General features: G+C 47.0%; 2 protein-coding genes across 2 annotated transcripts; one reads left to right on the top strand and one right to left on the bottom strand.

The window, feature by feature from the left end:
• Positions 1-972: 972 nt before the first annotated feature.
• Positions 973-4,377, bottom strand: LOC134207250 (gamma-tubulin complex component 3). Its single transcript, XM_062682970.1, has 4 exons — positions 4,098-4,377; positions 3,818-3,996; positions 1,684-3,729; positions 973-1,624 (listed from the first exon to the last, which is right to left on the bottom strand). Exons 1-4 carry the CDS (start codon positions 4,189-4,191, stop codon positions 1,274-1,276), a joined length of 2,670 nt encoding a protein of 889 aa, XP_062538954.1. The 5' UTR covers positions 4,192-4,377; the 3' UTR covers positions 973-1,273.
• A 1,730-nt stretch (positions 4,378-6,107) lies between these two features.
• LOC134207249 (TATA element modulatory factor) lies at positions 6,108-10,043 on the top strand. The gene is made up of 2 exons (XM_062682969.1): positions 6,108-9,287; positions 9,355-10,043. Exons 1-2 carry the CDS (start codon positions 6,309-6,311, stop codon positions 9,556-9,558), a joined length of 3,183 nt encoding a protein of 1,060 aa, XP_062538953.1. The 5' UTR covers positions 6,108-6,308; the 3' UTR covers positions 9,559-10,043.
• The last annotated feature ends 4,608 nt before the right edge of the window (positions 10,044-14,651 follow it).

Here is a 14,651-nt window from a genome sequence, read left to right as displayed (position 1 = left end):
AAGATATTGAAATTTTTTCGAAAGTTTTTATAGAATACTTTAGAGAATTTTCCTGCTCAACACAGAAGAATTTCCTGGTGAAATCCATGACTTTTACTTCAGTGAAATTCATTACATTTTTATGGAGAAATGCGAGTGATCTTCGCACAAAGCTGCTGTATAAATCGTTTAAAAAAAAATAAAAAATAAAAAGTCTACGTAGATTTTTGGTATACCCCCCCGTCCCCCTTCGTAGACTATCGTAGACTTTTTCGAAACCCCCCCCCACTCAAGAGTCTACGTGGTTTATGGACAGCCCCTAAGCGGTGCTTAACCATACGTTTAAACCTGGTTCAAAGCTTAAGCGGAGGTAAAGAAATTGGTCATTTGAGAATTGCATCCCATATGTCGCTATGGATATTTTTTGGTGATTCTACCTTTTCTTTTTTTACATGTCTCCTAGCGTATGAAGATTTCTACGGTAGCAAAAATAATGATAGGATGAATATGGAAGATAACTCATTTGTCTTCAAAAATTTTCAGTAATTAATTTACATTATGTTGAAAATTTATATCAATGCTAACTAACTTTTCAAATCCTAGGGGAACTATTTTTTTTTCTAGGGAAGACTAACAGCCCCCCCCCCCCATATTTACGCCAATGATTTTATGGCAACATATCACTGAGAAACGGAGCCTTTAGTAAGATCTCGGTCCAGTTGCATCTAAGGAGATCTAAGTGCAGTGCCCACCGGAGATGTTGCCCGGTAGACATATCGGTTAGCGATATTTAAATCAACGCAGATAGTGGTCAGAGGGTGCGTTGATATTACCAGATTTTCAAATTGTTCCATTCTATCATTTGTCCCTTGGACCGTTTGTGTTTATTCAATTCGTTTTAAGCGTGTTAAGACCTTTTGTCCATAACTCCTATCATTCCTAGATAGGGGGAATGAGCTTGGGAATTTCACAACATTCGAAATACTGATGATCTAAAATAATGAATTCAACATGCAACTATATTAGGTGAATATTACCGCTTATGCGCATTCCAAATCACTTCCGTTAAATGAAGCTTATTTACAGCGCGTTCTATTGCTTGATGCTTGGCAACCGCGTTGGCACACGCTCCTCGACTCTTCGCATCTCACATCAACTCACAACAATTGTAGTAGCTTAGAGTACCGATGGGTGTTGCCTTTTTGGTGCTTACAACTAGTGAGTTCAAATGATGGACCACCCTTCGCCGTTGGTCCTCCTCCTTCCCAGTAAAACAATCGCCATCAGGACGATGTCAGTACAGCATCGAGCTGGAGGTGACTTTCCGCGAGCGGAAGCTGTTCGCCGCCATGCTCATGCGGATGTGCTGGAACGTCAGCGGAACATTGAGCCGCCGGTCCCGGTGCTTGTAGTACTCATTGTAGTCCAGTCGCATTCCCAGCTGGCGCAACGCTTCGCTGGTCGATATGGCCAATTGGTAGAGGAACTTGCCGACCATGTTTTCGTACTCGTTGCCAATGTCCTGCAGCAGGGTCTGATGTGTGGCCAGGTGCTGCTCGAACGTTTTTGCCTGCTCGTCCCGTTCCAGCATTTTCTCCGTGGTGACGCCATAGTCGCCGGTTCGTTCCGTTTGTTTGATATGATCCTATGGAAGTATGTAAATAAGTAAATTAAAGCAAAAATGCACAACCAATCAGAACTCACCTGATAGGCTTTCCTCGCTTCGTACTCCGTGAAGCACAGCCGGTAGAAGCGCTCGCGCCATTCTTCCAGCTTCCTAACCGTGTCGAAGATATGTTCCAACGTGTTGATAATCTCCTGAGAGCTTTCGTCCAGGAAAATTCCAATTCGAATGTCCTCCAGAAAATGATGGTGCGCATCCAAAATGTCGTCCAGGGCTTTCGCTTGGTTGACCCGAGGCAGGAACTGAACCCACGAACATTCGATCACTTCGAACAGGATGTACAACTCCATCTGGTTGACGAAGTTGATCATTTGGGAGGTAATGAGCTGGACGCGGGTTACGATCGGACCGATCTGATTCTGGAGAGATTTGAGCGATTTGGCGGCGAGTGTTTGGCACTTCCAAGTGCGCGACAAGATGAATTGAATGTGCTTCATGTTCCATAGATGTTTGAAGAACGTTTGATAGCGACACAGCGACGGTTCGAGAATCGTGGAGAGTGGTCCAGACACCTTGTAGGTGAGACCGAATACGTCCCAACCGGACTCACCATCATAATGGACCAGGAAGTGAACGTCAAGATAGTTAAGGACTTCTGGTTCTTCCTGCTCGGAAAACGAATTCCGAACGGCTGCTGCTAAAATGGAGAAAAGATCATGCTGGTAGATCTCGCTAGCTGGTCGATCCAGTTCTGCTTGAAGATTTTCCATCAGAATATCGGCGAAATTGCCTTGGCCTAGAAGCAAATAATTTCGCAACGCTTGCAGATGATCCATCAGGCGATGTGGGCCTAAAACAATGTCCAAAACTTGTTTGGAAGTATTCAGATAAGCACTATCGATCAGCTGATGCAGCTTTGTGGTGCTGATCGTCGAGAATATGGAATCCATGTCGTTCTCTAGGCACTGCTTCAGATCGTTTCTAGCCTTTACCGGAGTTTTGTCCTGACAGACTTCCCGCAGGTAATTGATGCTCTTTCCTATGACTAGGATCCTGTTTGCTATTCCGTCGCTAACGAAGCTCGGTAGCATGCTTTTTCGGATTCGATACTTTTGATGCCACAATTGGTCAAATCCGACCTCGGATATTTCCTCTACGAAAAATTCCCCATTCGGATCGACAATCTCTCCATCGATCAGCCATCGAATCAGTGCCTGCTGCAACGGTATACAAGCGGACCGCAACAATTCTATAGCAAGCCTTCGATTCTCCGGATCTCCATTTGTAGTGTAATCGTAAACGATGGTGGCCAGAGCACCGCCTTTCAGTTCTTTGCAAGACTCCGAAATTTGTGCCAACCATTGCAGCCGTTCCATTGGACTGGTGAGCCACAGTCGAAGTTTTTTCAGTGTTAGCCGATCCCCCCCTCCGGTCAAACCAATTCGCTCCTTTCGCTGGCGATTTAGATCTTCCTGCAGAATCGCCAACATCCCATAGTATTGAGTCAACTCTCGTTGCAGCGCAGAAATGTATCCCTGGCCAAAGTTTCCCTTCATGTAGCAGTCGCTTTTCGGATCCGTAAACTTCACCACCCGATCGTGGAAATGACCAACCTCGGCTAGCTGCAAAATCATCCCGGCGTCTCCTATACTCAGCGTTCGTCCTCTAATGTGATCCAGCTTAAATTCGCCGGTCACTACGTGCTTCCGCAGGTATTTGCCCTGGATACCGGTGCACGCATAAATCACGTCTTGCATCAGTTGATCCTGCAGATTATTCGAAGCGGCCATACCTTCCTCCTCGGACAGTTCTCCCGAAGTTGTTGAACTCCGCCCATCCTGCATCACCGATCCCCCTTTGAATGGAATAATTCTCATCCCAGTGCTGACATTGTCCGTTGACCTCGACCTGAGCTCAATCTTCGAGAATATGTTCGACAAACCACCACCACCGGAATCCGCTCCGGACGATCTCGAGCTACCCTCCGTTGTAGGCAAACTTCCACTCAAATCGCTCCTCAGCTCGGAATTTAGATTCAGCATCTGTCCATTGAAGGTTTGCGCCCCCTCGCTGTTGGCCATCAACATCAAAAATTCCAATATCTGTGTCCGCCGCTTGGTGTCCGTCTGGCGGAATGTGATTATAAACATAATTAGAAATGATATAAAGGAAGAAGTGTTAACAATTTTCGTAAAAAATATTAAGAAAACTCACATAAGCGCTCATCTGTTCGTGCAATGCCTGGAACAACGCATAATCCCCGGCACTCTTGGACCGCAAGTGCTGACCGATCCGAGCCACGATCGAGCTCTCATCATTACCGCCCGCCCCGCCACTTGAAATGGAATTCGGCGTGTTAATCACCAGCTGAGTCACACCTTTTAGTACCGTTTCTGCAACAAAAGCAAACCATTAACCACCGGAACAGGCCAAAACTACCGAAACAAAGCTAAAAACAAAACAGATTGAGGATTCAAGGATATCCCCACCGTACCGTGTCGATCGCCTGCCAAACTTTTGCACAGCTTCCGCAGCAGTTCGTAGATTTCGGTGAAGTTTTGATGTCGCTGCTGCTGGGAATGGTGCATGATGAAGGGTTGCTATCTTGCCGGATTGTTCCCGACAAAGGATGGCTCATTTGAAGGACCACAAAAACTGATACGAGTCGGAACAAATACGAGAAAGTGTTGTATTTACGCGGAGGTTGATGCTGGCAAATTCCGATGCGCGGAGTAACGATTTTTTCACTTGACAGTGACAGAATCGGTTTGTTTTGATATTTTTTGCGATTCTTCTTCAATGCTTTCCGATTTTGTCAGCCGAGTTGCCAGCTCTGCGTATATAATTTTTTTCGATATTTCAAGAGTGATTCGAGAATCGGTCGTATCCGTATTTATATTGCAAATTTTGTGCCGTGTTCGACTCCCATGCAGGGATTGAACTTATCGTTTCATTATCATGTAGTATTCAGTCAGTGGCTCTTTCCAGAGGCGGAATTCCGAAAAGTGTTGTATGGCGGACTTCTGGCGCTGATTCCCCTCTACAACTTTGTTCAAGGGAACATTGCTTGATTTACTGTAAATTAACAAAAATATTTTACGTTGATGCTCAGGAAAAAACATATAGAAGGTTACTTACCTACAACAGATTTTATGAAAATAGTTATAACTATTATAACTATATGTATACATATTACTATTATGTAGTAGAATTTGCGATAACAAAAACCACGGTCCAGATCCCACTATTAGCGTATTTGGATTGCTTCTGAATGACATTATTTGCAAAGGATGCCTGACAAACACCACCCAAGTAACCATGAATCTATATATGCACGTAAAAAACACAGCCCGAAAAGTTGACTTAACGTGGAAAAGGGCAATTATAAGACCGAATTAATGGTTCATTACTTTGGCATGTTAAAATAAAGCACCAGTAATGCATCGCTGCATTCGTACTGCTGATTTAGAGAATCGTTGTCTGACAGTTGATAAATAAATGCAACAACACATCGTTAAAACAGACCTAATGCAATTAGCATTTAGCATGCCGATTTGTGATTGATACATGTGCAATATTGTAATGCTTGGTATTACTTGGGCTGCTTAGCTGCCGCCATGTTGATGAAAAAATTTCCAACTCCGACGCCGACCAAGTACAGTAGACGTTCGATAACTGCAAGTCATTTAACTGCAATGCTTTTTAACTGCAATTCGATAGTTGCAACAGTTTTGCAGTTATCGGACCGCTAAACTTCAAACTGATGTCAGACTCAATGACAGCTGCATTGCGCTGCACATTTAGATGCACTTTTATTGCATCTGACGTCGATTGACATCCGTTTGACGTCTAGAATGCGTTGCAGTTATCGAACGGCATTCGTTAACTGCAAAGTAAACATTTTGCAGTTATCGAACGGCTACTGTACAACAGCTACTATAGTTGAGTAATATTCGTTTACGGTACCTTAAGCTGATAATGATTCTACTGTATACAGTAGCGGAAACCTTCACCTTCCTGTTGGTGGTGTTGGTTTGCGTGGGAGAGCTATCAGATTCGTCAATTCGTCGTTTGAATCTTTGTTTACAAAAGCAGATAAGTCGTTTTGAAAATTTTGTCTTGAACTGCACCCATCGCTCCGAGTATTCTGACCAATGTGGCATATAAGAAGGTGCTGATTCAGTGAATTCTAGCCTTCTTATATACCACATTGATCAAAATGCTCGAATGGTGGGTGCAGTTGACCTCCAGAAACGTCAAACCAGAGACTATCCCGCAAGCATGCTGGCGGCCATTACCGCTCGCGGAATACTGGATATTTATACAGAACAAAATAAACCTATCGATTTTTATATCGACATACGACCATACGACCTAATCTCGAAGCACTCCAGTTTGTATTTTTCGTCGATACCTAAATTCGGCTCTGTCGGTTTGCCATGTTTGTCAATAAAGCATCAAATCACCCCCTGGTTTGCATAACGGGAGGAAAAAGAGAACGCAACAAAGAAGACGCAGCATAATTTTGACGTGTCTTGTGTTTTTCTCCTGGCGAAAAGACGAAAAAACTAATCAATCGAACAATTTTTTGCAATTTTTGCTGCGAAAAAGTCTATAAAGTGGTGGAAAAGTTGGGAAGTCTGTGTGTTCTCGTTACGGTGTGTAATGTAAATTGGTCACGGTGGAGGAAGTGGAACTGAACGCGATGAGCTGGTTCGACACGACGGGCATTGCCAATTTGGCGAAGAACGCCCTGAAGGAGGCCCAGAAGCAAATTGATAAGGCGCTCGACATCAAGGAGGATGAAGAGGATGGGGGTGACCCCCAAGGAAGTGGCGGTGGGAAGAAGAAAACCGAAGGTCGAGGTGAGAGCAAGACCGAACCGTGCACTCCGGTGAGTTCCGGCGAAGTCAAAGGGGGTGGCAATGTCGGGAAAGGACAGATGGACAGCATCTGGGGGTCGTTCACAGGATCGTTTTTTGAGCAACCAGCGACTGCGGCCAATGTCACCGTGACAAAGGCCCCTTCTAGCTTGAAGAGGAAGAGCTTTGAGGATTCTGGAATCGCAGAGGTTCCAGGAAAGGTGGGATCTCCGGAAGCAAGCTCGGAATCGATTGAACTGTTGAGCCCGGTAACGACGCCCGGATCGGCACTGACCTCGCCCAGTTCGGGACCAACAATTGGACAGGAGTCGGAATCGGTGGAGGTGATCAAAGTTCAGGGAACTCCGTCGAGTGTTTCGACGCCGGATTCAATTACCACGATGGATCGGAGTTCGTCGATCGATGAGGGTGAGATGAAGTTTACTTCTGTTGAACTGGTCGCGGATGACGATATTAGTGTGGAGGAAGACTCCGAGATGTCCTACACGTTGTCGGAACAGCCAATCACAGTGGTGGAGACGGCTGACGGCGGAGTTCCGATCACCGTGCCGCCGAGCAGAGGTAGTCTGCACCTAAGTCTCGAAAAGCCGTCTGTGTCCCGGCAAATGGCCTTCTCGGAAGTATCTGTATGTGACACAGAGGAGTCGAACGATTCGGAAACGACATTGACCTCGATTGAGAAGCTGAGTAAACAGTCGGACGAACATTTGGATAAATCGTATGAAAACGTCGAGATCCAGACCCAAATCTCCGACTCGACGCACAGCTTTGAAGAGATCTCGGTCGCGGCACAGATCCCGATGTTGACGGAGCCTAAGCTACAAGAAGGCACGTCGTCGCACAATTCGGGCGATGAAATTGAGACTGCGACGTCATCGGATATCGAGATTATATCGAGCCCAAACGGCGATTCGAGTAGCACCAACAGTGGCGCGTATCGGGCTAGTCCTATGAAGATTCCGGATGGAAAAAGTAATATCGATATTGTAATGATCAAGAAGCGAGGTCATAACCGAGAACCGTCGGAAATATCAGTGCAGAGCGGAAATAGTGACGACTTGAGCGAGACGGAGAAGCTGATGAGAAGGATAGCCGAAATCTCTGAGATTCTAGAGCAAAGAGAGTTTAGATTACTGGAATTAGGAAGGCAGAACGCGGATCTTCATGAACAGAATTGCCAGTTAAATACTCAATTGGAGTCGAAACAAAGACGGGCTGACAGTTCAGAAACGGATGAGTACACGCAGCGGCTATCGGCACTCGAGAAGAAGTTTCAGCAATCGATTCGTGAACGAGAGGCTCTTAAGCGACAGCTGGACATAGTTCGGTCGGAAGCCCAGGAAAAAATGAACCGTTCTGACGTAGAAAAGGTAATCAGTGATAAAGACTTTATGATCGAGGAACTCAAGAAGGAAGGAGAGAATTTATCCAAGCAAGTTTTGAACCATTCCAACATTATCAAGAAAATTCGTCTAAAGGAGAAGGAAAACGAAGCACTGATCAAGAAACTCAAAGAAGACATCGGAGATCTGACGGATGAAACCGAACGCCTTAAGCGCTCTTTATCTGCCAAGGAAGAAGTTGAACGCTCTCAAATTGATGCAGTGCACAAACTTTCATCGGAAAAGCGAAAACTGGAAAAAGAAACCGCTACTTTGAAGAGCCAACTGGATGACACGACTCAGAAGCTCGATACCCTGAAGAAAAGTTTCGATTTCGCCAGGAAAGAACTCACCGAAAAAACAGAGGCCTATCAAGAGCTCGTCAAGAAATCTTCTCAATTGGCATCGATGGAGTCCGAACACAGCACCATCCAGAGGGTTAACGAACAGATAAGTACCGAGCTGGAGGATCTGCGCGAGAAACTACGACGAGCAGAGGCGGAGCATGCCCAACGGATGCAGCGTTTGAAGAATGAGAATTCTGAACTATTGCTACGAGTAGAAGAGACAGAAACTCGATCCGAAGAAGAGAAAAATGCCTCAGCTATGGTGACAATTCCTCTGATGAAGCAAATTGAATCCCTGCAAAATGCGCTTCGGAATAAGGAACGAATCTGGGAGCAACGGGAGGCGGATATGATTCGTAAGTTGGACGAATCCGTGGAAAAATCCAAAGCATTCGGAGATAGCGAGCGCACTCTTAAGGAACAGATCTTTACACTGAACGGACGGATTTCCAACCTTGAAGAAAGGTTGACCGCAGCTTTGTTTAAATCCGAAGAACTAACCAACAATCTCCAGCAGAAGCAAATTGAAATGGACCTGATGGAGAGCGATCACAAGCTCAAGCTGAAGTCCTTCGAAGAAGAGCGACAAACTCTTAAGACCAAGCTGTTTGATCTGGAATCGCACTCCGCGGAATTGGATCGAAAAATCTCACAGCAGAAGGAACTACTAGAGGCCGCCAAACAGCAGCAGCCCCACTCATCGTCTCATTCAAAGCACGACCAGTCCACTCGCCATTCCCCACCCTCCCCTTCTTCGCAAGCCCTCGGAATTGCCCTCGGCGAATCGCGAACATCCTCCCCGACGCCCAGCATGGGGAACCTTTCGCTGCCGGAATCGATCGGCAGCATTCCTTGGAACCAGATGGACGACGATGTGGTCTCGAACAGTGGCCGGCAAACCATCGGCGGTGCTCCACTTCTGCACACCACCTCGATGCTGGAGAACTTGCAGGCCACCCTGAAACAGCGGGACGGTGAGGTATATCAGCTGCAGTGGGAACTGTCGCGCTTCCAGCAGGAACGCAACGTTCTGAACTTGGAGATCTCCAATCTGACGGCGGAACTGGATAATGTGAGTATTTACATATAATTTAAATCATCCACGAACGATGTGCATGACTATTGGGCTTCTGTTTCAGATTCGCGAAAAGTCCGAACGTACAGCCCAGCTGGAAGAGGAGTTCCAACAGCTGCAGGAGCGGTACGACGCTCTGCTCCAGCTGTACGGCGAATCGGTGGAGAAGATCGAAGAGCTCAAGCTGGACCTGGTGGACGTGAAGGAGATGTACAAGGTGCAAATCGACGATCTGCTGCGACAGGTCAACGCCGGGAAGAACTTATAGTCGATTCACCGGGATCCGTGCTGTTGGGAGGGGAAGCAGCGCCAGCATCATCATGTCCACCGGCTGGGCAACGAGTGCGAATTTTTGGTGAGCGCGAGCGGGGGAAAGTGTTACTAAATGTGATATGGATGCGTGGGGAACGAGTGGACGGTGCAATAAGAAATATCATGGATACAGAGTTCTCACAGTGCTTTGATTGGTAAGTTATTGGATCGGCATCACATTTTAAATGCTGGTTTATTTTTCATCCAGTTGCGTAAAAGAAGTTCATAGACTGTCGTATTCCAGCTTTGTATGTACTTTTGCTAACAGAAATGGAAGTGGAAGATTAGAAACAGTAAATTATATTTCAGGATATTGAAACTAAAGTTTGAAAATAGAGTAATTCTTCTTTAAAATAGCTGGCGAAAAAATGCATAATGCGTAATTTTATAATATTCTCCGTACAATTACATATAGGTAATATATTTATCTCTTAATATTTATTGTAGCATGTTTTAAATTTGCTTCGAAATTCCTATGGATCAAACATTTCTTTTGATTGGCTATGGGTCAGCGTATCAAGTGTAGGAAACATCAAGCATGCAGTTGTCCCTCAGCTTATGAGACGAGAAGACGTATTTTCATCCGTCGCGACGTTCTAGGGCTTAAGATAGAAGATGTTTAAAGACTTCAGTGCCATCGAACGGTGTGAACCTTTGAGCACATCATGAACCTCGACAGTTGCCGTTTTGTTGGAATGGCTTCGCCACTTTGGAAACACTCATCCAGGTTTGAGAAAGTCAATGGAATAACAAATTCATCGGATTGCATTATTATTAATTATTATTATTATTATTTATTCAGACTAAGGCCGAAGTGGCCTGTGCGGTATATAAGAGTCTTCTCCATTCGGCTCGGTCCATTGCTACACGTCGCCAACCACGCAGTCTACGGAGGGTCCGCAAGTCATCTTCCACCTGATCGATCCACCTTGCCCGCTGCGCACCTCGCCTTCTTGTGCCCGTCGGATCGTTGTCGAGAACCATTTTCACCGGGTTACTGTCCGACATTCTGGCTACGTGCCCGGCCCATCGCAGTCGTCCGATTTTCGCGGTGTGAACGATGGATGGTTCTCCCAACAGCTGATGCAATTCGTGGTTCATTCGCCTCCTCCACGTACCGTCCGCCATCTGCACCCCACCATAGATGGTACGCAGCACTTTCCTTTCGAAAACTCCAAGTGCGCGTTGGTCCTCCACGAGCATCGTCCAGGTCTCGTGTCCGTACAGGACTACCAGTCTAATTAGTGTTTTGTAGATTGTCAGTTTGGTACGGCGGCGAACTCTATTCGATCGGAGCGTCTTGCGGAGTTCAAAGTACGTACGATTTCCAGCCACTATGCGTCTCCGAATTTCTTTGCTGGTGTCATTTTCGGCAGTCACCAGTGAGCCCAAGTACACAAATTCTGCTACCACCTCCATTTCGTCACCACCGATGCAAACTCGCGGTGGGTGGCTCACATTGTCGTCTCTTGAACCTCTTCCTATCATGTACTTCGTCTTCGACGTGTTGATGACTAGTCCGATCCGCTTAGCTTCCCTCTTCAGTCTGATGTAGGCTTCCTCCATCTTCTCAAAGTTACGTGCCATAATATCTATGTCGTCGGCGAAACCAAATAGCTGGACGGACTTATTGAAAATTGTACCACTCGTGTTAATCCCTGCTCTTCGTATTACCCCTTCCAAAGCGATGTTGAATAGCAAACACGAAAGACCATCACCTTGCCGTAACCCTCTGCGGGTTTCGAAGGGACTCGAGAATGCCCCGGAAACTCGAACTACGCACATCACCCGATACATCGTCGCTTTGATCAACCGTGTCAGTTTATCCGGAAAACCGTGTTCGTGCATTAGCTGCCATAGCTGGTCCCGATCGATTGTATCATATGCGGCTTTGAAGTCGATGAATAGATGATGTGTGGGCACGTTGTATTCGCGGCATTTCTGCAGTACTTGGCGAATGGCGAACACCTGGTCGGTGGTGGAGCGTTCACCCATAAAACCCGCCTGGTACTGTCCCACGAACTCCCTTGCAGTTGGTGCTAGTCGACGGCATAAAATTTGGGAGAGTACCTTGTAGGCGGCGTTCAGCAATGTGATTGCGCGGTAGTTGCTACAATCCAGCTTATCGCCCTTTTTGTAGATGGGACACACGACACCTTCCATCCACTCCTCCGGCAAAACTTCCTCCTCCCAAATCTTGGTAATGACCCAGTGCAGCGCTCTAGCCAGTGCCTCACCACCGTGTTTAAATAGCTCTCCTGGTAGTTGGTCAACCCCAGGGGCTTTTTTGTTCTTCAGCTGGCCAATTTCCTCCTGGATTTCCTGGAGATCCGTTGCCAGTAAAATTATGTCCTGCGGGAGTTCTCCCAGGTCTATCACTACACCGCCATCTTCGACCGCCACATCGCTATTCAGGTGCTCTTCGTAGTGCTGCCGCCACCTTTGGATCACCTCACGCTCGTTCGTAAGAAGGTTCCCGTTTGTGTCCTCACACATATCAGGCTGTGGCACGTGGCCCTTACGTGAACGGTTTAACTTCTCATAGAGCTTTCGTGTGTTATTAGCGCGGTACAGTTGCTCCGTTTCTTCACGGTCTCGATCTTCCTGCTGGCGCTTTTTCCTCCGGAAAATCGAGTTTTGTCTGTTCCGCGCCTGTTTATATCGTGCCTCGTTCGCCCTCGTGCGGTGTTGCAGCAATCTCGCCCATGCTGCATTCTTCTCTTCCACTAACTGCTCACATTCGCCGTCATAACAGTCGTTTCTCTGATCCGGGGCAACCGTGCCAAGTGCAGCGGTTGCGGTGCTACCAATGGCGGATCGAATATCTCTCCAGCCATCTTCAAGAGACGCTGCGCCTAGCTGCTCTTCCGTTGGAAGTGCCACTTCCAGCTGCTGCGCGTATTCTTGGGCTAGTCTACCGTCTTGTAGTCGCCCAATGTTAAGCCGCGGCGTCCGACTTCGACGCGTGTTGTACACCGTCGAGAGTTTTGAGCGCAGGCATACTGCAACGAGGTAGTGGTCGGATTCAATATTCGCACTGCGGTAAGTGCGGACGTTCGTGATGTCGGAGAAGAATTTACCGTCGATTAGAACGTGGTCGATTTCCGATTTCCGTGGTTTTCCGTTTCTTGGTTAGGTGATCTCCATGTGGCCTTGTGGATATTTTTGCGGGGAAAGAAAGTGCTTCGGACTACCATTCCGCGGGAGGCTGCGAAGTTTATGCATCGTTGACCGTTGTCATTCGATACGGTGTGCAGACTATCCGGTCCGATGACCGGTCTATACATTTCCTCCCTTCCTACCTGTGCGTTCATGTCACCGATGACTATTTTAACGTCCCGCAGTGGGCATCCATCGTATGTCTGCTCCAGCTGTGCGTAGAACGCTTCTTTCTCGTCGTCGGGTCTCCCTTCGTGTGGGCAGTGCACGTTGATGATGCTATAGTTGAAGAAACGGCCTTTAATCCTCAGCTTGCACATCCTTGCGTTGATTGGCTGCCACCCAATCACGCGTTGGCGCATCTTACCCAGCACTATGAAGCCGGTTCCCAGCTCGTTGGTGGTGCCACAGCTTTGGTAGAAGGTAGCCGCTCGATGCCCGCTTTTCCACACTTTCTGTCCTGTCCAGCAAATCTCCTGCAGCGCCACGACGTCGAAGTTGCGGTGATGTAATTCATCGTAGATCATCCTGTCGCAACCTGCGAAACCTAGCGACTTGCAATTCCATGTTCCAAGCTTCCAATCGTGATCCTGTATTCGTCGCCTAGGTCTTTGCCGATTATATCGAGTCGCATTATCTCTTATATTGTTCGTAATGATTGGTTTTCTAGGCGGCTTATTGGGCCTGCGCAAACCTCCTGTCCTGGCCGTCGTGTCAGGGCTGTTTAGCGTCTCACCTAACACCAGGACTTGGGCTTGTGCGCTTTGAGCGGCACACGGTCGCTTTGGTGGGGCCTACTTGCGGATACATGCAGCTTTAGAGGTTTAACAGGGCCCACTGTCAAACCCCACCACATCCTAGGCAAGCCCCACAACTCGCAGATGGCCTGGGGAGGGATCGTCAAGCCCTTGGACATAGTCCCTGCTGCCCTCAATCGGATTGCAGGTCCTATCTAATTCCGAGAACGCAAACCTCACCTTCTCTACAGCCGGACACGATATCAGGATCGAGCGAGACGATCACAGTTTTGGAGTTCGAAGAGAACTTCGCCAGCTTGAATCCTCCTTGCTCGTGAACATTTTTACAAAGCGCTCCGAACGAACCTTCTTCAGTAGCCAAAGCATCAATATTGTGTGTCTGCAGGAAGTCGAGAAAGAAAAGCAGAGGCACCGCTGCCGCATCGAACGAGCATATCCACTGCTGGCGATTTTACCTGCGTACTGTGCGCATGTGATTTGTTCAGCCCGTTCAGTCCGAATACATGCCATTCCATTAAAACAGTCGTCCAACAATTTCAGCTGCATGACGCTTGGGAAATACTACGTCCGCGTGACTCCGGGATCGCATATAAGTGAGCGCCTGCCTAGGAGACCGATGACCTACGATAGACTGAAACTTTTAGATATAGCAACACGCAGCAGCAAGAAGATGATCCTAAGAAGAAGAAAGTGAAATTATTAATTACAATAACCGAAAGTGAGATTGAAAGTTGAACTTCACGTTTTTCTTTGTGAATTAATTCCGACCTTATTTATACAGCCCGCTAACAGTTCCGAGTCCGAATATAAATTGGTCCGAAACGAACCGGATAAAAGGCTACTTGTGTTGCCGCCTCCATCGCAACGTGTTTGATCGTGTCCATCTCTGTGCGCAACGTGCTAAAGCGGAATCTTTTCGAAGCGTGTGTCTTTGTGTGCCAAAAAAGCGTGAAAAATTACTCGATAATGTCGGTTTACGGTTCTTTGGAAGGAAACGAAAACGCGAATGACAAAGAGAGTAATGAAAATGATCGAGTTTCTGAGTCCGATTTAGAGGGAGCTCCAGTGTCAAGTGAACTGGCCGGAGTGTTTCGCCATCGAGAACAAGTTAGACAACGCATTATCAGCATTC

The sequence above is a fragment of the Armigeres subalbatus genome, chromosome 1 (genome assembly GCF_024139115.2).
Source record: "Armigeres subalbatus isolate Guangzhou_Male chromosome 1, GZ_Asu_2, whole genome shotgun sequence".
Classification (NCBI taxonomy): Eukaryota; Metazoa; Arthropoda; class Insecta; order Diptera; family Culicidae; genus Armigeres; species Armigeres subalbatus.
This window is presented reverse-complemented; position numbering and strand designations above follow the sequence as displayed.

Excerpts from the sequence above, each read along its gene's own strand:
- LOC134207249 (XM_062682969.1), top strand. The coding sequence starts at position 6,309 with ATGAGCTGGTTCGACACGACGGGCATTGCCAATTTGGCGAAGAACGCC. Across the intron at positions 9,288-9,354 it reads TGACGGCGGAACTGGATAAT|ATTCGCGAAAAGTCCGAACG; the intron begins GTGAGTATTTAC and ends CTTCTGTTTCAG.
- LOC134207250 (XM_062682970.1), bottom strand. The coding sequence starts at position 4,191 with ATGCACCATTCCCAGCAGCAGCGACATCAAAACTTCACCGAAATCTAC. Across the intron at positions 3,730-3,817 it reads ACGAACAGATGAGCGCTTAT|ACGGACACCAAGCGGCGGAC; the intron begins GTGAGTTTTCTT and ends ACATTCCGCCAG. Across the intron at positions 1,625-1,683 it reads AAGCGAGGAAAGCCTATCAG|GATCATATCAAACAAACGGA; the intron begins GTGAGTTCTGAT and ends ATACTTCCATAG.